At 35.3% G+C, this 26,329-nt stretch overlaps 1 protein-coding gene across 1 annotated transcript in view; it reads right to left on the bottom strand.

Annotated features, from left to right (window-relative positions):
• Positions 1-26,329, bottom strand: part of Xpc (DNA repair protein complementing XP-C cells homolog) — a 233,422-nt gene that overhangs the window by 37,697 nt on the left and 169,396 nt on the right. The window contains exon 10 of the mRNA XM_090394599.1: positions 1,917-2,142. Coding sequence (XP_090250725.1) covers positions 1,917-2,142 — 226 coding nt within the window. The remainder of the gene's footprint in view (positions 1-1,916; positions 2,143-26,329) is intronic.

The following is a 26,329-nucleotide window of genomic DNA, read 5'->3' as shown; positions in this document are numbered from 1 at the left end:
GAACAAGAGAGAGTATTCAATATCGGAATGATGCTAGGAATAAACTTGGAAATGCAGAAAGATGTTTATCCCTGCTGTATATATTATAATAAAGAAATTAAGAGTATTCACCATAGGAAATTAACAGAAACATCAATAAAGAAAAGAACAGACCGGAATGACATGAGACTGATATCCTACATATATTGCAATCAAACTGTGAACAAAAATCAATAGTAAACTGTCAGAAACTTTCCAAATACAAAAAAGGTGATATGCAGTGATGTGTACTTTCTCCTGTTCTCTTTAATCTCTACAGTGAAAAAACTTTTGAAAGTATAGAAAAACCAGAGGGTTTTTTTATACTTTCAAATAAATATTCAGAGTACGTGTGTTGAGGCTTAAGTGCTGTGAAGAATTCATGTTAGAGGTTTAATGGAATATTAACAGCACTGAGAAAGGATTAAAACTAATTTTAATACTTCCAATATTTCGTCTCCGTCACAGAGTATATAGCAAATTCAAAAAAGAAAGACTATTCTTTGAATCTGCATCTGCACTCAGGAATCAACCTAATTTAAACAAATATGGTTGCATTAAACTTCCCAAAATTTGGGGAACTTTTAATTATCAGAGATCCCTCTTTACATCCCAGGCCACCTGCAAATGCCCATAGAAGTCGCACCACCTAGATAGGACTTTAGTTTCACTTTGTATTGTATTTGTGTGTGTGTTGTTACAAAAAGTTTTTGTAATCCCCGAAGATGTCTCTGTGACGGAGATGAAATATTGGAAGTATTAAAATTAGTTTTAATCCTTTCTCAGTGCTGTTAATATTCCATTAAACCTCTAACATGAAATATTCAGAGTAAAAAATATGGCCTTGCATTAAATTCCAAGAACATTAAAGTTATGACAGTAAGCAGAGGAAAATATACCCCAAAGTTAAAAATTACAGCCCAAATTATAGAACTAATTAAATGCTTAATTCCAGAGGATGAAAATGCCAAAGAGAGATTAGGAGAACACAAATGGAAAAATCAACTTGTAACAGAATCAAAAATATCCTAACATCAAGTGAAATAAGCAAAAAAAAGGAAAAAAAAAACTAGATTAAGAATGATTGTGTACTTTACATGGACAATAAACAAGGAAAATGGGAGAAGAATTGATGCTTCTGAGATGCAGACAAACAGAAAAGCATTGATGGTCTCACAGATTCAGAGGGAAATGAAGAAGTTTTGCAGATAATGGGCACTAAATTGGAACTAACAAAGAACATAAAAAAAAGACAATTTTAATATATGAGTCATATTGTAAGGCAAGTGAAAGAAGGAAGACAGCCACACATTGTTCAGAAATATAAAGGACTGGCTGAACTACGTAGAAAGTAGACCAAGAGGGAAATTATTGGAGATCCGTAACAGGATGAAGCTGACACTTGACAGGACAGGACCCATCTCTGGAGCCAGATCCTAATTAGCCTCTCCAAATATATGGATTGGTCCATAATTGTGTGCTTCTGTTCTAGCTGCTCCACCCTCATATAGTGGAATTATCAGGTCCTTCTTCCACTTATTACAAAATGTGTTCATGTTGAGACTCAAGTTGAATAACCTAATCAGAACTGCTAATTACTTTGTACATTCCTTCAGCACTCTTGCTGGTATCACATTCAATTTTGCTGTCTTCAAATCAAGCTCTTACAAAAGCTTCAATACCTCTAACTCATCTCCCTTTATCCCTTCTCAAAGTGAAGCTAATAAAACAGTATGCAGAATTAAAGTATGCTGAAGTGCAACTATTTCTGGTAGGCACTGGTCATATGATGCTGACAGAGCAGTAATGTAATAATGCAATTCTAGAACTGTTTAGATGTAATGTACATTTGCTTCATTTAGAATAAATAAATCATTATGGAATAATAATGAACATACTTTATTCCACTTTGGTCTTGCTTTCACGATCTTATATGGCTCTTCGCCAACTTTTACAACACGTGCCTCTTTCAACCACGTTTCACGAGAATGCAACGAATGAATACACTCCCTAGCATACACTGGCTCTCCTCTGATGAATCCAAGACTAGGTGCATCTGGAGGATAGATGCTTTCAAATTTGAGAAGGTGTCGCTTTAAGGCATACAGAGGATGATTCTTGAAGCTAAAAATAAAAAATAATAATAAAATACAATATACATTGTATATGAGATCACAGCTTTTCTAATTTATCAACTAAATGTTCATATAAAAAAATCAGTAACAGTCCAATTACTGATATTATCCAATTAATTTTGCAAAATATCACAAATAACAAAACTGAAATCACTCCATAAAATAATTTCATTTGTTATCAATGAAATTAAGAGCATCATTTTTTTATGCAGATGAAAAAGGATCATAGCGTCAAACTGTGGTAAGATGAACTAAATATCTATTATTCAAAATGAAGGAAATGAATGATTAGGCAAGAGCAATATCCATTCCCACTCCTTTCTTTCAATTGTCGACTCCAGGTCCTCTATGGCAATAGCGACTATTACAACCTTCAAAGCATATTTTTCTTGCAGGATGGATCTTAACTCTTTATACTGCTAATTCTTGTGATTATCTTCCAATGATTTTAACATGATAATGAATGGTGTTCAAATGCAGCTCCTTATGCTTGTGTATATGCTCTCCCCTTCTTTCATTCATTTTCATTCATTCATATATGCACACATGAAAAGATAGTAACAAACAGGTCAACAAAACAGTAACAAACAAGTTTTAAATAACTTGATCTCAACTGCAATCTTTTTTTTATTATTGTTTAACCATTTTTAGACATATTTTTCATAATAATGTATGATCTTTTCAAATTTTAACAATGTGTGCCAACACATGATCCTAGAGAAGTGCAGTGGGGGAAAAAATATAATATAATAAAAAAGTAAAATATAAATGTAAAAAATGTGAATTCATTGAAATTTATAAAACAAAAATTTTCCAGTAGTATCTTATTCAACTTTTTCAATACATTTCCACCAATTAAACTGCATCCCACTGTTGCATCCAAATTTCAAAACTTCACTCTTAACAACTGAATTTGTAGCTCCAATCATCTGCACATAGAGACAATCTATTCAAATCCTTCTGGAGAGGCACATCATCAGTTTTCTCTCATTACAGTTCCCTAGCTTAGGATCATCTATAAAAAAACTGCATATCTCCATTTAAATTTCTCCTAACAGTGTTAACATAAGAAGCAGGACAGATGAGATGGAAAGGTTGGGGGGAGAGTTTTGCTAAAAATTGCAGAAACTTGCAAAAGACTTCTGAATTGCAATTCAGAAGAAGAATCGAAGTAGCAATCTTAAATGGTAGTGGTAATATGAGTAACACACAGCAGGCTCAAGGAAGATTGGTGTGAGATAAAGAGTAACAAGATAAAATACACAATCAGGTACTGTTACAGATCAGCATCATCTGAAAAGGACTAAACTGCATAAACAGATAAATCTTATGGATATAAAGAGGGCTGTCATTATGGGCAATTTAACTATGGTAATACAGACTGGAAGGAGAAAATAATTCATAGAATTACCCATGGTACTTCTTTAAGTAACATATAATGGAAAGGACTCATGGCACGAGAGCACTAAATCTAATAATACCGATAAGAATCTGTTCTATAAATGAGTTCACCATAATCACTTTCACCAGTGAAAGTGATTATGCAATCCTGCCTGGGAAGCAGCAATGCATGTAAGGGCTCCAATTAAGGAGGCCTTACATGCATTGACTAATATATGTTACATGTATTACAACTAACATGACTGCATTGTATCTCCAGAGTTAGAAGAATAACTCATGTGGGATTTAAATGGATGAATAACATTTTATGCAGCATAAAAAAAAAGAATGTTGTGAAAATGAACTGCTATTATGAAAAGTGATGATGAAAAGTGATGAAAAGGTAACTCAGCTGTTAAGTGTTCATTTCAGTGAAGTAAACATTCCATGCAGTCCCATTAGTTCTCTGGATGTCAAAAAGAAAGTGAATAAAAAATAGAAGAAAAAGAGAGGTATCAGCCTATTTATAAGAGCATGATTTGAATATTGCAGGTGGATTGGATGTTGGCACAGATGCTGATTGAATATGCAAGCAAGTCAGCAATGTTCCTGACATTGCTTAACTTGAGCCTCGATGCATGTATGATTCCCAATGAGCAAAGGAGAGCAAGATAATTCCAATATACAAGAGGGAAACTAGGACTGATACAGGTCAGTATCTCTTATGAGATCATCAAGGTTTTGGAGGCTGATTAGATGCCACTGGGATCAACTGTAGAGAAGAGCATGGACTTGTTAAAGGCAGGTCTTGCTTTAGCAATCTGCTAAGTTCTGTAACAGAGTAATGACAGAATTAGATAAAGAGAATGGATATATACTGCTTGGAAAGAAGTTAATGGATGCCATAGTGTGAGAAACAAACAGCTATGGTGTCCATCTTAATAAGATACAGGACCTCCTTTAGTTGTGATGAATGTAGCAATCCTATGGGCATACTTTCCACAAGTGTACGATAGTGATCAATAGAAATTTTGGACCATTCTTCCTGTAAGCATGTAATGCAGTCCTGGATTGTTGTGGGACATCTCTTGATTCCAACAAGAATGTTCAACAGAGTTGAGATCAAGGCTCTCTGGAGTCCAGTCAAGTGTGGCATCATTCATGTCCACAAACCACACAATTACAGCAGCAACCTTATGACGTGGTGCATTGTCTTGCTGAAAGAGACAATCAGATACCTCTCTAGGATTTCAATGTTCGTGGCACCACAAACAGAGGTTTGAGGCCAGACCTGGAAAAACAGGACTCTACCAGCACACTGCCACTTATGAATTTTATATTTGGGGTTATGAACTCTGGTAAGCACAAGGTATCTGCCACACTCATCCATCTGCTCAGTAGAGGGTGTGGCAGATACCTGGTGCTCGGACAACTTTCCAAGTGGAACCTTGGAAAGCTGTCACAGAAGAAGAAGACACTGCATTCATGTTGCTTCGTGTAATATGGGGCTTGCATATTGCAGTCCTTTCATGAAAACCGCATGTTGTGAGCCTTGATTCTGAATATTTAGTACAGATTCATGTTCCATTCAATGCCTGGAACTCTGAATTCAATATGTTGACCAATGAATGGTGGTTTTTACATATTATCCTTTGTAGCACTCTACAGTCACATTCAGTGAGTGTGGTAGGTCATGCATTGCAGGCAGCACTTGTAGCTGACTCCCTGTGCTTCCATCTCAGTATGGCATCACTGATTGTTGAACTGGGATGGCCCCAATTTGTCAACAATTTAGCAAGCACATAGACCTGCAACATGGCATCCTATCACAACACCTCTTTCAAACTCTGTCAGTTCCCTTCTTGCAACCATTTTCAACTGGACAGCTGCACTGACTTAGGAGCATCACATTCTTCTAATTTATACTGGCTACAAACATGTGGCTTGTTACATGGCACAATGCATCCTGTCCATGGGGTGTTCATCGACCTCTTTCGAAGCAGTGTGTATTATAATACTTCTGGATCTTGCCAAGGCATTTGATGAGATTCCACAATGTGAGGATGTTATATAAACTCAAAGGGATAAGATAAAATTGATGGGGATAAGAGAGTGGCCGAGTGAGGTGCTGAGCAAGGGAATGAAGGTGACCAGTGGTGTACTGTGAGGTTCTGTACTCGAGCCATTGTTGAGAGATAGCATCCTGTTACAAGAGCTTAATTCAAATACAGCAGGAGTGGTCTTGACCATCTTCCCAATATCATTAATGTTGGAGATGCACAAGATGGAGATATCCAGTTGTTTGCTAATGATGCTAAGTTGATGAGTGATAAGGGTATATGATACAGAAATCCCACAAGCTGACTTGAACAGACAAATGCTTGTGGGATTTCTGTCCCACAAGTTAGCATTTGTCTGTTCAAGTTGTTAGCATTTGTCCAAACACTTGGACAAATGCTAGCAAGTGTCAGTTTAATGTTTCTAAATGTAAGGTTATGCGTTATGAACAAAAGGCATCACTAATATTAATGAGAATTTCTTGAAAGCAGTCAATGAAACTATTGACTTAGGGGATTATAGTAGATAGTGTGTTCAAGTTTAGGGGCTACACTGATAAGAAGATTAAGTTATTGCATTGGATAAGTGCACTGTTGAAGATAGCATTAACTTGTAAGAAAAACTATGTTATTCTCCTATTTACGAGGCTTTGATAAGACCACATCTGGTTGCTCTGTGCAAATATGGTCACCTTAGTTCCAATTAGATGGAGAGACAGTTGAAAATATCCAGAGATGGGCAACCAAGATGATAACCAGCCTATGGAATTGCATAAATGAGGGAATGTGGTCTTAAAGTTTGAGGAACAGACAGATAAGAGAAGATATGAGAAAACATAAGTTAGTAAGGGGTATCCCTACAGTATAGATAAGTGACATTTTTTAGCTTACGGCTTGTGCAGACAGAACTTGGGATCATCTGAAACCAGTTAAAGATATTCTGACTCTTTTCACAATGAATAGTGAGTGTGTCTTTAGTGAAAGTGTTCAAAGAGAGATAAGACAGGTATTTAAATATGAGTGACTATGTCCTTCCCTTATAATAATAATAATAATGCACCAAAAGAAATAACACTAGTGACTTTCTTCTTCTTCTGGAATATGCTCTATCATACACAACTAGGTTTATCAGATAGCCAAATTCCCATCCATCTCACTAATAATCTATTAAACAAATTCCATCCATCCATTCCAATTTAATTATCAACTTGTCATGTGGCATTTTATCAAAATCTTTGCAAAATATAAATATACTACTATATATGCATCTTTTGTCCAATGTGTTGCCCTGTTGTAATTGATCCTTAAATAAACTATTAAATGCAACATCCTCTTAATAAATCCATGCTGATCCTCATAGAGCAACCTACTATTATCAATCCAATTCTAGATCATAGTCTTCCAACCTCCCTAACATCTTAACCAACTTCAGATAGATAGAATGGCCTATAATCTGAAGCCCTGATCTTATCAATTCTGTATGCAGGATAGTGATTCCCCCCCCCTCTTTCCACTCATTTTGGACTTTCCTTTACTGCAAGGCTCTTATTAAATATGCATTTCAATGGTGCCATTAACTTCCTGGAACAGAACACTACCTTACAAAACACAATGTTCTATGATTGTTCAAAATCATATCCCATTATTGACAAGTTTAATGAGTTCTTTATATATTTCCCTATACCATTCCATTTTTATTCAAACATTGTACAAGTTAATACTCACCAGAAAGAAATACCATGATGTTCTTACTAACATGAAATACTTTATGAATTGCTCATTAACTACTTCAGCTATATCTTCATTTGTGGTTATCTATCTACCATTTCTATCAACTAATATCTTCCACCTCATCATCTGTCACCTACTGTCGTCAAACATAGCTCATCATCTCTTCCACATTAATCCAGTAATAACACCTAATTTATGTCTCAATCATATTATCCCTTCTGCCTACAAAGTTCTATAAATCATATACTCTCCATTCTTTTCACACCTAACATTGCAAATACCAGAAACTATCTTAGTCAATCATTTCTGTACCCTTTCCAGCACATCCTCATTCCATGAAAAGCAGGTGTCCAAATCTGCATGCATTAATCCATATGCATAGGAACCATTTCCATCATAATCTCCTTACTTCTACACCTCCAAATCAAAAAATTAGAATAATCAAAGAAAATATGTTGAATGATTTGCAATTCTAATTTATTGCATAGAAAATAATTATTATAGTTCGCCCACCGTTTGTAGATCTCCTTGGCATTTTGCCAAGAATAGTCGATTCATGCTGAAGGGGAGAAAGAAATGAAGAATGTACAAATTGGTCGCCAACATGCGAAATCACGTGCTTTCTTGTCTGCCGCTGTACTAGTACTAGCTTAATTTTTGTTGTCGCTTTTTTGCATTATTTTTTATTATTAATTTGTATGATGGATCCAGTACAGTCAACAAGTTCTGTTGTTAAACGTTTCAGCAGCTCTTCCAAAAGAATATTGAATAATGTGCTGACATTCTGCGAAAAAAGAATCGTCTCCTTGTTCCCCTTTCTCAAGTCATAAAACGTGCAAGTGCAATTGCGGGTGTATCGGGGTTGACTGTTAAAAGAATTCGTAGGGAATCAAAAGGTGAAGGTAAGCCAAAATTTAAATCTCCTAAAAAAAAGCGCCAGAGTAAAGAAAACCATCGAAACCGTAGCTTTGAATGATTTTGATGTAGACGTTATAAGAAAAACTATTCACGAATTCTACGTGGTTGAGAAAAGAGTGCCAACTGTTCCGAAATTGATTCCTGTGCTTAAAGAAAAAATTAATTTTCCTTGGAAAAGAGAAACTTTAAGGAAAATACTTCATGAAATCGGATTTTGTTTTAAAAAGTCCCAGAATAAAAGGAAACTTATCATGGAGAGAAGTGACATTGTTTTATCTAGAACGCAGTATTTGAGAGCAATAAGACGTTTCAGGGAGGAGAAAAGACCGATTGTGTATCTAGATGAAACTTGGATTGATAGTAATTTAACTTATGGAAAATGTTGGCAGTCTAAAGAAGAATGTGGAGTGCTCCAAACCGGAGATGCCTCGGGGTGCATGATAATTTTGTGTGCGGGTGGAGAAATGGGTTTTTTACCGAATTCAAATTACTATATAAAGCCAATTACCATAGGCAAATGAATTCTACGATCTTCGAAAAGTGGGCAGAAGAAAAACTGATTCCAAACCTTCCTAAAAATGCTGTTTTTATAATTGATAACGCTTCATATTACTCTATTCAATTAAACAAAGTTCCAAATTGGTCTAATATGAAGCAAGTTCTTATGGATTGGCTCTCTGCAAATAACATTTCTCATTCCCCAGATATGCGAAAAATTGAATTGCTTAATTTGGTCAAAAGAAACTCGCCCGCAACTAAACTATTTAAATTCGACATGATGCTCAAAGAGCATGGATTTCTAGCTTTGAGGCTACCACGATATCATTGCGATATCAATGCTATTGAGCATGTTTGGGCAGAAGTGAAAAGTTTCATTCACCATCGCAACGTAACTGGAGATATTGACATGTCGAAACTTTTAAAGCTTTCAGAACAAGCGAATGAAAGTACTGCAGTTCAAAACTGGGAAAAATATTGCTTTCATGTCACCTCATTGGAAAATATGTATTGGGACAGAGACAGAATTATCGAAGAATTATGCGAACCTTTGGTGATTAGTTTGAAAGTGATGGCGATTCGGACACCGATTCAGATGACTATGAAGATTAAAAGGATTTGATAATGATATTTTTTTCCAACCTTTTTTTGCATGGGTTTGTTAAAAGAGTCACAACAAGTCATAAATAATTAATCGGTTTAGGACATTAAAGTGTCTCAGTTCTCTCAACTGTAAATTTAGAATATCTAAGTTCATTTGAAAAAATTTCTGTTTTTCTGTATAATTATTTTTATTTTATAGAAAACTTTCTTAAAAATAAACTTAGTTAAATTTTTGTTTTATGCTATACCTTTTTTAATTTTGTTAATACTCTACATACATTTTTCCAACCGTTATACAAGCAAAATAGTTACACTCTAAAAACTACAATGTTCGTAAAAGAAAAGCTAAATTTTCCGACCTGTAATAATAAACAAACACATCCCAGAAGACAGATTGATTACCCTATTATTGGAATGGATTCTCCTTTTTCTGACATGCGCAGGTGTCGAGGGACCTCTAATCGGTGGGCGAACTATACCAAACATGAATTAGCATAATCTAAATCTATGTACTTTGTAGATCATATAACCATGTAAACACATAAAAATGTAATATAAATTATAAGAAAACTATTATTTGAAAACATTCACAAAATTAGAATCATTTTTAACATGGTTCAAAATATTAGAATATTCCAAATTTTTTCGACTGGTTTTGAGGAAAGCATAGAAACAGCATCTTTTTCAGTAGCTGCGGAATTGACTTGTGTGTGAGGAATCGTGTGCACATGGATTTTAGCTAATCATTTGCTAAACATGAGTCAAATGAGTGACATATCTGAAGCTAAGAAATTTTGTATGGTGTCTCTACACAAAAAAGGACAAACTCAACAGTTTATAGCTAAGGAATTGAAATGTTCTAAAGTAAGCATGAGTAGAGTATATTGAGACAGTATTCTAATAACCAGAGTTTTCAAAATAATCGCTGCAATAGGGTTGAAAGGTAATAATTAGAATAATTAGAAACTTTTCAATCTCCTCTCATCAAGAGATGAGAGGAGATTGAAGAATATCGTGAAGAAAACCACTTCCAAAGTGTAAGATATTTTCACAGGAGATGGAAAGAATTAGGTGTGAATGTGTTTAAATCTATGACATTGAGATAACTTCACAAATTGGGTTTTAAATCACATGTGCTTAAGACAAAGCCATTATGACTTCCAAACAAAAGTTAGCTAGAGTGTGATGGTGTAAGCAAAGACTGTTGTGAGGTCAAGAGGACCGTAAAAAAGGTACTTTTTTGCAATGAAAGTATGTTTTGTGCGTCCCTTGGTCATCAAGGGGATACATGTTTGGTGTCTTAAGCAAGAAGCATTTGATAAAGAATGCATGAAGTATTTGGTGAAATTTGCAACCTCTGTCATGGTTGGGCTTATATGACTGACTGCAGATGGTCCAGGTAGGCTGTGTATTGTGTGCAAAAGTGTCAATTCCAAAGTGTACTAAGAAATTCTTAAGCACAAAATGAAAGAGTTTGAAAACAAGAACCAAACCTCCTCAGTGGAATCTCAGTGGCAAGCTGAAAACATTGACTGATTCAGCTAGGAAGGCATGGGGTGAAATCATCTGAAAGGAAAGAAAAAAAATCAGAACACCAGGATGAGTATAAGAATTTAAAGAGAAAGTCCTGATAGAGATGAAGCATATTTTCGCAACTAAGATGACCAAAGAGAATACAGAGAAATTTAAGAGAGTAAGAGCTATGTAAAAAGTCGTCATCATCATCAAATTCCTGATATCTACCCTCGGGGGGGGGGGGGGGGGGGGGGGGGAGGTGTACAGGAAAATTATGATAGCACTACATGAAAAAGTTACACCATTACTAAATTCCGATCAATAATTTTCCTCCAAATTAATCTGTTATATGTCAAGATTCCAATACAGTGGTATTCCCCCCCCCCCTTATCCACAAGGGATACGTTCCAAACCACACACACCCCCGTGGATGCTTGAAAATGCAGATAGTACCAAACCCTATATATATATATATATACTATGTTTTTTCCTATATACATACTATGATAAAATTTAATTTATAAATTAGGCACAGCAAGTAATTAACAATGATAACTAATAATAAAATAGAACAATTATAACAATATACTGTAATAAAAGTTATGGGAACGTGAATGGAATCTCTGCATACGATTTCTTTTTTCTTTCCTTATGAAGTCAAGAACTTTCATCACTTAAAGGAAGCACTTTACGATTGGCATATACGAATTGCCATTACTCTTGCACACTTTTAGGCTATTATTAAATAAAATAAGGGTTACTCGAACACAAGCACTGCGATATCGCAACACTCAATCTGATAACTGAGATGGCTACTAAGTGATTAACGTACAGCATGGATATGCTGAACAAAGGGATGATTCACATCCTGGGCAGGGACGTTGTCTATTTCCATATTTAATTTAACATCTTCACTAAATATTGTGCCTAAATAGCTGAAATGTTTTACTTGTTCTATAGGTTCATTGTTCAAGATACAGTTGATGTTTTCAATGTTTCTGCCTATTTTCATTGTCTCTGTCTTTTTATTGCTGACCTTCATGCCAAATCTATTACAACAGTTATTCAATTTAGGCATGGAATCTTGCAGACTTTTACTGGATTTATTTACTACGTTTCTTTCATAATGCGATCCATATAGATAATGAATAACAGTGGAGATAATGTGCACCCTTGTGGCACACCGGATTTTATTTCAAACCATCTTCCTGTATCTCCTTCAATTCTAACTGCTGATTTACAGCTTAAATAGAAACTTTATATTGATTGATATAATGTCCCATTTGCACCATATACCTGTAGCAATTTAAAGAGCTTTCCTCTTGGCACCTTGTCATATGTCTTTTCCAGATCAACAAAACTTAAATATGAATCCTTGTCATATTCCTAAGATTTCTCAAGTATTTGTCTTAAAGTGAAAATCTGATCCTGACAACCTCTATTCTTCTTTTTTTTTCTTTTAGGTATCTACTTGGATACTGAATAAATGAGGATGGGCTGGCAATTTGGGATTTAGCCAACCAAATTGTATTATTATTATTGGCTTAAACCACAGTCTAAAATGATGGTACAACACAACAGAATTTGTAAAAAGTAACTGAACAAAAGTCATAAGAAAAAGAAGACTGATAAGAACTTAGTAAATAAATATTGGGAGGGTGGCAAAATGTTTTGAAGGCTACTGAACATGCTTACAAATAAAGGAAAGAGCACAGTAAAAAGAATTCAGATATGATAAAAGTGACATGAAAACTAAAACTAAAGATATTCTGGTTTGATGGAGTAATTACGTTGAAAGACTGTTAAAATGAAACAATGACAGAACAGTGGTAGAAAATATTCAAGAGAAATGCAAGCAAGAGTATATACCTCCACACTTGAGGTAGAAAATGATATTGAAAGCCTGAAATGAAAAGAGGCAGCTGGAGTAGTGATATTCAACCAGAAATGCATAAATATAGCAGTATAAAAGATTTATACTGCATAATTTAGAAGCCATGGTCAGAAGGTTGAATTCCAGATGATTAGCACTCTCATAGCTCCCATCTATTTATGATTTACATACTTAAAAAGAGTCTAAGAAAAATTGTGAGAAAGAATCTTAGAAAAGAACAAACCGAATTAAGGCCAAACAGGGTCATTCAGATCAGATTTTCACTTTATGATACACAGTTAAGAAATCACAAGGATATGTATTTAAGTTTTGTATATCTGGAAAGTGCATATGATGAAGTTCTTAGAAAAGCTGTTCAAGACACTGCAATTATATGGTGAAAATGGGACACTGTACCAAGTGATATACGATGTATTTTAAGTTGTAAGTCAGCAGTTAAAATTGAAGGAAGTATAAAAAGATGGTTAAATAAAATGGAATAAGAGAGAAAGTAGCCAAAACATGAAACAGTAGCAATATACAAGACAGTATTCACACCAATTTTAACTCACGGATCTCAGAACTGAGTTAGAAATAAAACAGTTGATCAAAGAATGGTGACCAGAGTTCCTAGAAAGATAAGGGGAGTGAACAGATGGCACCACTGGCAAAAACATATTAAAAATGAAGATAGTAGGAAGGAACTCGACATTGTTGCATTCAAGAATACGAGCAGGATTAATCTTAGGCTAAGGTGGTATGGCGTCACTTAAACAGGATGGAAGATGGAAGTTAAAAAAGGTGTTTTATATCAAGAAAGCAGATAAAAGTCCCAGAGAAATATCTCTACTTCTAAGTGGATCAATGTAGTCAGTAGTGTCATAGAAGACAAAAATATAAATCTTACAATACTGGAGTGATGATAAGTCTAATTTGAAGAAAATTGTTGACAGAACATTAGTAATAATGTGAGCTTAATCATGTAGTACTGTCATAGCATCCTGTACACCTCTTAAAGGATAATGATGATGATGTCAATTTAAACAGCAAGCAAATGCTCAAAAACAGATCCACGGGGCACACCACTACTGAATTTCCTCTTGTGGGACACTACTACCCCAATGCAAATCATGTTGATACGTATCAGCCAGTCTCCTATCCAATGCACTAATCTATTATCTAACCTTACGTGTTCCAATTTAATTACCAACTTCTCACACAGTAATGTAACAAAAGCATTTGAAAAATCTAACATATCACTTTTGTTTGAATACCAGATCTCTGTTTTACTAATTATATAATTAGTACCTTTTTGTTAGTGGTATCGGATTTTCACCCACCAAAAACAGAAAAAGGTTGTAAAATAAAAAGCCAAATGGCTATTTTTTCTGGCAAAGTTAATTAAATTAAGGGGATAAAAATTCCTTATTACTTTACAGCCAGTATGTGAAACTCTGAGATCTGAGAAACTCTTAGATCGTAGTTTTCGATCTCAGAGTTTCACATACTGGCTGTAAAATAATAAGGGATTTTTATCCCCTTAATTTAGAAAAGGTTGTATTCATTACAAAGTCATAGGTAGAATGGTTTCAGCAACTTTCCACCAATCTATCTATCATTAGTTGCTTGCCAGCTTGTTTCTTGAGTACTGACACTGTCTGCATTTTTCCAGGTTGTTATCAACTCTTACAGGAACAGGTCTGTTGCTCATCTGACAGGGTTGGCAGTTCTCTTATGAAACTATGGCCTTAAGAGAGAAGAAGGCAGGAAAGATGAAATGCGTGTTCATTCCTGGAGGAGATGGGGAAATTGGAGATAGTTATAGATCTTATAGGATTTTTCCTATTTAATTTTACTTGAGGGTGTGAAGTCTCTCTCCAGTTTTGGGGGAACAGCTTTCCAAAAGTAGATTCTGGCTACTCTTTGGGCTGGACAGTAGTGTCTTTTATAATTAGTTAGGTGTATTTCCTTACTGTTTTCATTTTGTTATGTTTTTCCCCATATTATGTAAAGTTTTATTTTATTTTTGTTTATTTAGTTATTATTATTTTTTATTTATTTATCTATTATTTTTTGGATAAGGGATAACGATAACTAGCTTGTCTTTTCTGCAGCCAGAGAGTTGCTCAGGTGTTAGTTGTTTGGGAAATTTGGCTAATGCTCTGATAAGTCTTAAATTATACTTAAATAGGCATTATTTAAGTATAATTTAAGAGAATGATAATATAAGCTTTAATTGAATAAAGTAAACATAAAAGGTTAATTAAACTCAAGCATGGGAGACAGGCTAACAGGCTATTATAAAGATTTGTTGGGGGAGGGGGGGAGTAAAAAAAAAAGACTGCCCCAATTTTGAGGAGGTGGGTGTGTTATGGCCATTTCACTCACTTTTCTTTGGAATCAGTCATGGGAGTTTCACAATGATATTGCCTTCGGATAGGTAACATAATGCAGGTGGGGAACTCCATCTTTTCCTGAACAGATTTGGTCCTAGTCCTTCTACTTGTAGTTGCCGGTAGTTTTTAATGGAGACCCTTCAACTTCTTTTAATATCTTCTATTGTTTTCGCTTGCTTTTCATATGTTACAATATTCCTGATTTTGCAAATGTGATACTTAATTTCAATTAGTAGGTAGAGTAGTTGAGTTTTCAAGCTTCCTTTTCCTGGTAAGCCTTGTAGTGCTTGTTCCTTCCTGAGTGTGGGGATGTTGAAAGTGCTGCTGACATTAGCCCATATTTGTGTTACCACTGTGCATTCATAGAATAGATGTTCTTGTGTTTCTTGTATGGTACAGAAGGCACAATTTGCATATTGAAGTATTCTCCATTTTAGGAGTTTTGTGTTTACTGGTAGGATATCGTGTAATATCCTCCAGTTAAAATTGTGTCTGGAGGGATAGGTGTACTTGAAGTAGCAGTTTTTCCATTTCTCCTTTTCTTGGGGGAATGTGTTTGTTGGAATGTTACTAATTGCCTGTAATATGTCTTCTTTTTTTAGTTCTTGAAAGTGTTGTTTATTCTTCTTTGTGATGATAATTCTTGCCTGTCTGGATCACTGTATATCTCCTGTGTGAATGCATTTATCACTTTGTTGTAATACATAAGCAGACTGTTAAAACATGGTCTGCCTTTAGCAAACATATGCTGATCATTAAAAAGAATGCTACTGCCATCAATCAAATTTCAGATCCCACCACTCTCTGATTATTTCTTACTCTAGCAATCTTATCATTTCCTTTGTGAATTGAAACGATTTTGTCCTCTTTCTACACTTTGGGACTCACTCCTCTGCAATGATTTTGTTAATCATGTATGTGAAGGTTGTTGACCAACTGGAACATTCTCTCAAAACACACATTAATATGTCAAAGTCCTACTGCCTTATTAACATCAAGTTTACTCGATTCGCTCTCTTACTCATTCTTCTCCATTCTGCTGCACTCAAGCTCTCCTTGATGTCCCACAAGGATGAAATACTTTTATGAATTGCTCATTTAATACTTTAACTATATCTTCTGCAGTAGTTACCACTACCATTTTTATCAACTAATATCAACATCAATATCATCAAATTCGTGACATGTACCCTCAAGGGATGTACAGGATATGACAGTACAACATGAACACCTACATCACTATTAACTTTTTATCTACAATTTCCCTTGAAATCAATCTGTTACCTATCAAGACTCCAACATTATCAAATCTAATACGTCCGTCTTCTAAGGCACTTTTACTATATCAATCCACCTATATCTTGGTCATCTTCTGGGTCTTTTTCTTGCCAACTTGGTAGAGAACACTTGACTTGCTAATCTTTCCTCTCCTATTCTTTTTAAGTGACCATACCACCTGAGATTAACTCTGCTAACAATGTCAAGCTCTTTCCTAATTTTTAATATGATATTGCCATTGATGCCATCTGTTCATAACCCCTAATCTTTCTCAGGACTTTCATATCTGCAAACTCTAATCTTTGGTCAAGTGTTTTATTTCTAACCCAGCTCTCAGATCCATAAGTTAAAACTGGCTTGAACACTGTCTTGTATATAGCTAATTTAATTTTTTGACTCATTTCTCTCTTATTCCATATAAATTTATTCAGTTGACTTCCTACCATGCCAGCTTTGTTGATTCTGTTGTCTATTTCCATATTTAATTTACCATTTTCACTAAAAATTATGCCTAAGTAGCTGAAATGTTTCACTTGTTCTATAGGTTCTCCATTCACAATGCAGCTGATATTTTCAATGTTCTGCCTATTTTCATTGTCTTGTTATTGCTTATATTTATTACAATATATTTATTTACACCATATTACAACAGTTATTCAATTTAGTCAGGGAATCTTGCAGACTTGTAGAGGATTTCTTTAGAAGTATAACACCATCTGCATAAAGTAAAGAGACATCTCCAATTTTGATATCAGGTTTAATACCTCTTTTCTTCATAATGTGATCCATATAAATAATGAATAACATAGGGGATAATGTACATCCTTGTCTGACACCAGATTTAACATTAAACCATCTTCCACCACTTCCTTCAATTCTAACTGCTGACTTACAACTCAAATAAAGACTAAGTGTTGCTTGATATAATGCCCCATTGACGGCATACAACTGTAGTGGTAATTAGTTTACGGAATTAACAACGTAAATGAAGTATATTAATTAAAGGTAACTTTAATGAATCACTTCTATATTTCGGCAACGTCACATTGCCATCTTCAGGAACATAAAGATATGGTATGTGCACTCAGGAACTAACACAAAGCAAATGAGGAAGAAAGCAAGAAACTAATATTGTTCCTAAAGTCCTAATGGTGCCTTCTTGCAGGCTAATTTGGTAGTCTTGGCAGTTAGGCTGAAGTTCTCATAATGAAAGTCTCCCAAATTTGGGGCAGTTTCATGCACCCAAATTTGTTGAGGTTAGGACTGTTTTTTAGAGCTGCTGAAGATTCTTTGAATAATCTTTCGTATTTAAACTTGCTGTGATGAATTATTTTTGTTTTCTTCCAACGAATTTTATGGTGGGTATCTAAGGCATGGTCTGCCAGCCCAGAGCAGCTGTACTGGTGAAAACGGATGTAGTCTTGGTGTTCTGAAATCCTGATATTTGTTGTTCTGCCTGTTTGGCCAAAGTAGGACAATTTGCAGCTGCAAGGGACCTGGTATACACCAGGTAGGTCTAGGGGAAGTGGTTGGTCTTTGGTAGAGCGGATAAGGGATGCCAACTTTTTATATGGTCTGTAACAGGAAGTAAGGTCATATTTTTTGAGGATATTGGTTATTTTCTCAGAGGTGCCCTGGATGTAGGGGATGGTGATAGACTTGGTGTAATCTTTATTGTGGAGGGGGGGGGGTTTACAGGTTTTAGTATTTTTTGGATTTTTTTGGGGTTATAGCCATTGGCTAGGAAAGTGTTGAGGATGTGGTTTAGTTCAATAGTCAGGGCCTTGTCATCTGAGCAGATTAATTTTGCCCTGTTATATAGTGTTTTTATCACCCCATATTGTTGTGAGGGGGGGGGGGATTGCTGGTGAATGTATCGGCCAGTATGGGTGGGTTTTCTGTAAACAGAGAAAACCAAAGATCCATTAAGCTGGCAAGTGATTAAAGTGTCTAGGAAGGGGAGGGTGTTGTTTTCCTCTTTTTCTAAGGTGAACTGGACTCTGGGGTGTTGGTTGTTTAAGTGTGTTAGGAAGGAGTGGAGTGTGTCTGAGCCATGTGGCCAAATAGCAAACACATCATCCACATAACGAAGCCAAATAGTGGGTTTTTGTGGGGCGGAGTTTAAGGCTTTCTCTTCAAATGTCTCCATAAAGAAATTGGCCATGGGTGGGGAAAGTGGTGAACCCATGGCTGTCCCCTCTATCTGTTTGTAGAACTTTCCTTGCCAAACGAAATAGCCTGAGTTCATTGTGAACTGAAATAGGGCTAGATATCGGGAGGAAACTTGGCTTGGATGAGCTCAAGGGTTTCTTTGAGTGGGACATTAGTGAATAGGGAGGAGACGTCAAAACTGACCATTATGTCAGTATGTTGGAGTGTGAGGTTTTCTATACTGGCTTTAAAGTGGGCTGAGTTTTTTATGTGTGATGGTGTGTTTCCAGCATAGTGTGTGAGCGTTTGGGCTAAATGTTTGGCTAATTTATATGTGGGGGAATCAATGCCATCCACTATGGGATGCAATGGCACATTTTGTTTATGTATTTTTGGGAGTCCATATAATCGGGGGGGGGGGGGGGGTCTAGAGTTATAAGGTTGAAGTTTGTTGGTGACTTCCACAGGCCAAGAAGTGACTTTCTTAAGGAGTCTGTGGAGAGTTCTAATCTGAGAGCTGGTCGGATTGTATTCAATGGGGAGGTAAGTAGTACGGTCTAGTACTAAAGCATTTAGCTTACCTTCATAGTCTTTTTGATTGAGTACCACAGTGGCGCTTCCCTTATCAGCTTTGGTGATTACTATATTTTTGTTGTTTTTCAATTCTTGTAGGGCTGCATATTCGTTTTTGGATAAGTTGGTTTTTGGAGGTTTGGCTTTAGTCAGAACACCGACTACATCCAGTCTTACGTTGTTGGCGATATGGTTAGGGAGGTTGCGAATCCCACGCTCTATTTGGATCATGATTTCTTCAGCAGGTATCCTTTTAGGAGCTAGGGCGAAATTGTGACCACGTGAAAGTGCGGTGAGCAGGCTTTAAAACTGCCAACGAGAGGTTGACTACAGTGTTGAGTGGTGGCTGTGGTAAGGAAGTAGAATTCTTCGTCAGGTTTTCGTATTTTTTTACGTGCCGACTACGTATTTTTTCGAATTCTTTTCTTGCCGATGAGCATGAGATGTCATGAAGTATCGACCATAGATCACGGCCGAGTGTATCCGAAAGCTCCTCCTCTAGTGCCCGTAAGGATTTGTTTTCGTCGGCAAGGAGAACGCGCGTCGCGGTAATTTGTTCTCTTAACAGGGCGAAGCTAGCGCGGTTATAAATGCATAGAGCTTTCTCTGAAGTAAAACGGTGCTTCAATTTGACACAATTAGGGATCATTTTGTTATTCCGGCAGCGTTTTAGGAACGTCAGACGATTTATTTGCCTCGATATCTTCAACCTCAATTTGCCGTATTGACGGGCCTTTCGTGCGATTGCATCTCCGTGGATGATCATGATTCTAGTAGCAAGGCTTATACATTGGTTAGACATAACTGGTAATTAGTTTACGGAATTAACAACATAAATGAAGTATATTAATTAAAGGTAACTTTAATGAATCACTTCTATATTTCGGCAACGTCACATTGCCATCTTCAGGAACATAAAGATATGGTATGTGCACTCAGGAACTAACACAAAGCAAATGAGGAAGAAAGCAAGAAACTAATATTGTTCCTAAAGTCCTAATGGTGCCCTCTTGCGGGCTAATTTGGTAGTCTTGGCAGTTAGGCTGAAGTTCTCATAATGAAAGTCTCCCAAATTTGGGGCAGTTTCATGCACCCAAATTTGTTGAGGTTAGGACTGTTTTTTAGAGCTGCTGAAGATTCTTTGAATAATCTTTCGTATTTAAACTTGCTGTGATGAATTATTTTTGTTTTCTTCCAACGAATTTTATGGTGGGTATCTAAGGCATGGTCTGCCAGCCCAGAGCGGCTGTACTGGTGAAAACGGATGTAGTCTTGGTGTTCTGAAATCCTGATATTTGTTGTTCTGCCTGTTTCGCCCAAAGTAGGACAATTTGCAGCTGCAAGGGACCTGGTATACACCAGGTAGGTCTAGGGGAAGTGGTTGGTCTTTGGTAGAGCGGATAAGGGATGCCAACTTTTTATATGGTCTGTAACAGGAAGTAAGGTCATATTTTTTGAGGATATTGGTTATTTTCTCAGAGGTGCCCTGGATGTAGGGGATGGTGATAGACTTGGTGTAATCTTTATTTTGGAGGGGGAGGGGGGTTGTGGTTTACAGGTTTTAGTATTTTTTGGATTTTTTTGGGGTTATAGCCATTGGCTAAGAAAGTGTTGAGGATGTGGTTTAGTTCAATAGTCAGGGCCTTGTCATCTGAGCAGATTAAATTTGCCGAAATATAGAAGTGATTCATTAAAGTTACCTTTAATTAATATACTTCATTTACGTTGTTAATTCCGTAAACTAATTACCAGTTATGTCTAACCAACGTATAAGCCTTGCTACTAGAATACAACTGTAGTGTTTTGTGTTTTGAATAGCTTTTCTCTTGGCACCTTGTCATATTCCTTTTGCAGGTCCACAAAACTTAAATACAGATCTTTGTTATATAACCACGATTTCTCAACTATTTGTCATAAAGTGAAAATTTGATCCTGAGAGCCTCAATGCGACCTGAATCCAGCTTGTTCTTCACCAAGCTTCCCTTCCACGATCCTTCTCAACCGTTTCTCAAGTATACTTGCATAAATCTTACAAGGAAAACTCAGTAGGGAAATACCTCTGTAATTCTCACATTTAGTTTTATTTCCGTTTTTTTGGATATGAATAGTATGAGAGCTCTACTCCATTCATCTGGAATTCTTCCCTCTTTCCAGGCCTTCTGAACTATGCAGTACTGTTAAATTGTGAATGAAACTATGTTGTGTAATTTATTTTTTTTCATTCACATTTAACATTGCTTATTATGTATTAATCATAATTTGTATAAAGATTATTTATTGTTCCTTAATTAAGGATTACTATTTAAATATTTATTCTAAACTTAACCTACTATTAATTTATTAAATAATAATATGTGTAGAAATTTATGATAACTAAAATATATATGTAAAGTAACGAAAAGTGTATTATAAATAATTGTATACGTAATGAAAGAGCTGATTAAGTAGCTCAAATATTCTGTTTATTCTTATTTGTGAAAATTTAATGTTATGTAATCACTTATGTAAGAGTAGAGCGTTGTATTACATTAGCGAAATGTTTACGTTCATGCGTTGTCATGGAGACGCATGAAATAAACAAGCACGAGTCGAAGAGTGCGTGACCTTGGAACCAGAAAGGAGAAAGGAGGCAATAAGAATTTTAATTAGAGAAGAGAGGAAGTTTTTGCGGAGCGGGAAGGAAGGTAGGATACAAGCAAAAGAAGTGAAAGAAGATTATAAGTTCTCTAGGGCAGAAATTCATGATATAGTGTTTAGAAGTGAGCCAAAACGTAGTGAATCATATACTTAGCTGCAAGTGAAGTCAGCTGTTGTTTTAGAGGAAAATTAATGCCGTAATCGGATAAATACAGAACTGGACATTCAATGGAAAATTCTGATTAGTTCCAGTTAGTCTAGGATTACGTCTTAATTCTATGTTGCCCTGAGAAGAATTATATTGAAATTAACTAGTTTGAGAAAAGTAAACAAGGAAAGATATCAGTGCCTTATTGATGTGTTTTTTTTTTAGTGAAGTGCAACTAACAGTAGTTCAGTTAAATCGTTGGAGAATTTTTATTAATGTGTTCCGCTAACGTGAATAAGTTAATTCATACGTGTGCTCGCAATTAATTGATGTATTGAAGATTGTATCTGGTAAGAGTAGTCATACTTGTTTGTTTATTCTAACATTAACATATCTTCGAAGTTCAAAGTCCGAAATAAAATTGCTTGGAATATTGTCTACCTTGATTAGTGCTTCCTGTGAATTTAAACATTAGTACAGCTGATAGATATGTGGAGTCTGATTAAATAAGAAGTTTCGTTTTATTAACTTGAGTTAAGAAAGCTTGTGATTTTGAAGCTGTAAATTGTATGTGAAAGTTTAGAACATTGAATTGGCATGAGTGACTTAGCAAGATGTATTAAGTTGATTGTATTGTTTCATTTTAAAGCAGAATTCTTGTATTTGTTATATATATCATATATTAAATGTTTTACTTTGTTAATCTAAATATTGTGTTTGCCTGAATTCCCTTTTATTGCACCGTTCATAAATATTCGAATCTTGCAGGAACCCCAAGTGGAATAGTAAATAATTCGGCCTAAATAAATGAGGAGACTGCTAACTTAATTAAAAATTGATCCTACTATTTTGTATAGACTAATCTAAAAATAGGGTGGCGCAGTATAATTATAAATTTCTCTACTTTTGGATCGGTGATCAATTTGCAATTAGTTGTTTTATTAATAAGAGTGTCTTGAAACAAGATGGCAGATTAGAACACAACATAAAAATAGAACGTCACGACAGTACAGCCACTGTAAGACTTTTACACCTCCAAACCTGGTCAAATATCATCTACTCCAGCTGCCTTTCCACATTTTAGGTTTTGATGGCTTTTTCTACTTCAAGTATGGATATGTATTCCTAATTGCATGCCTGTTGAGTGTTTTTTTATCAATGTGCTGTCACTGATTGTTTCTTTTAGCAATTTTTCAAAGTAATTACTCCATACATCAAGGATATTTTTTTCTCAAATTTTCATGTCACCTTTATCATCTTTAATTTCTTTTAGAACACTCTGAGCTAATTGGTCTGTAGTTTGCTATCTCAGTCTTGGAGCCATCCTTTATACAACAGTACTATCTTATCCTCTTTCCACTCCCTTGGAACCCTGCCAGAGCTGAGACAGATTAAACAACTTTGTCAGAAGCAAAGCTAATTCTCTTGCAAATTCATATAGTAAATGGGCTGTTAAGCCATCCAGTGAATATATTCAGACATTTTATTATTAAATATTCCTTGATACTGTATATAGATTTGAAAAACATTTGAATCTGAATGGGGTAATGACATTATGTAAGAGTAACTGTGGACCCAAGGGGAGGTTGAAATGCAGACACACAAATGACCAAAGTATCAGAAATAAGGGAGAGGAGTTTTTGGCATTGGTCAGCATGACTTTGCCAAAAATTATGGGCACCAGCAAGACCTGCTTGTCAGAAAATTATGTAGTTATAGGGATAGAATATAACAAATATTGTATTTTCAGAGAAGACAGAGCAGGAGGAGAGGTATTATAAATGACAACTGAAAAACTTCAACAAAAATAGAAGTTAAGATTATAGATCTCGGGAAAATCCTTTCTTTTTTACACGGTGATCAGCATTCTTTTAGAAATTATGGACTTTACAACCGTGTTATAAATAACTCTTTTAATATCCTTTGATCTTCTTTATATTCTTTAATATCTAGATACACTTGTCACATCTTCCTTCTGGCAATCTTTCTTTCGGAAATGAACACATACTGGCTAATATATACACATAAACTCCTACCACCACCCAACACAAAAACTAGGTGTCATTAATACTCTAAAAAACAGGGCTCTGAAGATCTGCTCCAGTGAACAGGCACTGAAAGATGAATTTAAAGTTATCAGCAATACTTTTCAAAAAAATGGGTACAGCCAAAACACTATTAACAAAATTCTCTACAAGACCTCAATAATAAACAAAGACAAATTAGACTACAATAAAACTATAACCATTCCTTACATTAAAGGGACATCAGATAAAATAAACAGAATACTACAAAAATACAACCTCAAAGCCACCTTTAAGCCTCCTGCAAAATTAAAAAGCTTACTCAACTCATCCAGACCCACTCCCTCCGCTGGCCCACCCTGGAGTATACCGTATTTATTGCACCTGTAACATACCATATATACAGGAGAAACAGGACACACAATTCCTATCAGACAAAAAGAACATAAACGACACATTAAATATAATAATTATAATGAAGCTGGCCTTTCTGATCATGCCCTGAATACCTTACATAGAATTGATTGGAAAAGCACTAGTTGTCTACATCACACCAAAATATGGTATGAAATTTAAGGAAGCCTGTGAGATTATTACCAACCACCCCAATCTGAACAATAATGATGGTCTAAATATCCCAAACATATGGAAGGCATATATTCGACCCACGGAACCTTCCTCTCTAAGAGCAACTAATAAACAGGACTGTAGAAAATCCAGGATCCTAAATCAAAAATAACAATTGTAATGCTAAAAATAGGACATCATTGTTACTGAAAGAAAACTATCTGTAAGAAAGAATGTTTATTCATATTCAGAAGAATTTTGTTCCAAAAACAAAATTCTTTTGTCTACGTTCTCAAACATCCATTCTCTCTCCTCTTTTCTTTCCATTACTCTGATACTGAACGCTCTCTGTCTGCAGCCAATTTCTCATTCTGTTATCATAAACAGAATTTAGCTTGATGTAGTTTATAAATAATTATTATTATTATTTTTTTTTTCACTAGAGGTCATGCCAGTAGAATAACTTATGATCAATTCATTGTTTCTTTAGCTCACTGTATATAATGTAACTTAGCTTGTCCTGTATATTTGTATATGCTCCAGATGATGATCTTAATATGAAGATCGAAACATCAGGATATTAAAAGAGTTATTTATAACATGGTTGTAACGTCCATAATTTCTAAAATGAATCTCAGGAAAATGGTTTGTTTGAGGCTATCTGGTGTGAGATAGAGGCCAATAGGGCAAAATATATTGTTCATTGCTGCTATAGACCTGGAGGTCCAAAAGAAGATGTGGATGACATGCATCAACAGATTAGCACTGAGTGTGCAGGAGACAAGCAATTATCATGGGAGATTTCAGCCATTGACTTCTTTCTAAGTAATGTATAAGCAAATATAAACAAATTGAACAGACAATAGCAGACCACCAAAAATACTATATATAAAATAAATGGGAAAAAGGAGAATTGAGAGATTAAAAAAGCCAATGGCATGAGACCAGAACAGACCACTTGGCCTAAAATCCATGATAAGAAGAAAAATACCTTAGGCAATTTAATTACAAGAAGTACAAATCACAAATTCTTTACCAGAGAAAAAAAAGTTACTTTTGCTATTTTCTACACTGTATCAAAGTAGAACTTTTCATTAAAGCCACTTTATAGTTTCAGATTTCACTAATTCTGTCACTTGTTCCAATACAATAATTAATATCATCAGATTTCTTGAGACAGAAGATGTCTCAAGAAATCTGATCAATCTAAGAATTCACCTTGCTAAGATTCCCTTTTTGGAATCATCTATTAATATATTCCAACTATCAAGTTTTCTTAAAAACTTCCAAAAACAAAATTCTTTTGTCTACGTTCTCAAACATCCATTCTCTCTCCTCTTTTCTTTCCATTACTCTGATACTGAACGCTCTCTGTCTGCAGCCAATTTCTCATCAAAGGCAAGCATGCACACTTGTGACACTAAGCTGCAAAAAAAAAAATTCAATAATAACTGACACATTGTCATCATCAGCAAAAATGAGAATGTCTTTACAATGAATGACAAATATCACAGTATACTTAACAATTATGAATTACTATAAAGAAACATCGAAATTATTGCAACTATGAGATATCTATATGCGTGGATAGGCTTATGTGTTCATCAGACATAGATTTCACAGTATGATATGAACACAGATGGATAAGAAAATAACTGTTTATTAACTTGAAAGCTAATATTTCGCTGGTATTATATCCAGCATCTTCAGAGCACACAACACAACACAAAGTTTGTTACAAATGCAAGACAACCACAATCCGGTGTAACAGTGGGGCTAGTATAAGTAATTGCAGCATGCAACACAAGACTAAAGTCCTAATATGGC

Source organism: Typopeltis vanoorti, chromosome 6 (assembly GCF_054136105.1).
Source record: "Typopeltis vanoorti isolate ZY-2024b chromosome 6, IOZ_Tvanoo_1.0, whole genome shotgun sequence".
NCBI lineage: Eukaryota > Metazoa > Arthropoda > Arachnida > Uropygi > Thelyphonidae > Typopeltis > Typopeltis vanoorti.
The sequence above is the reverse complement of the archived record's forward strand: the minus strand, read 5'-3'. Positions and strand labels throughout refer to the sequence as shown.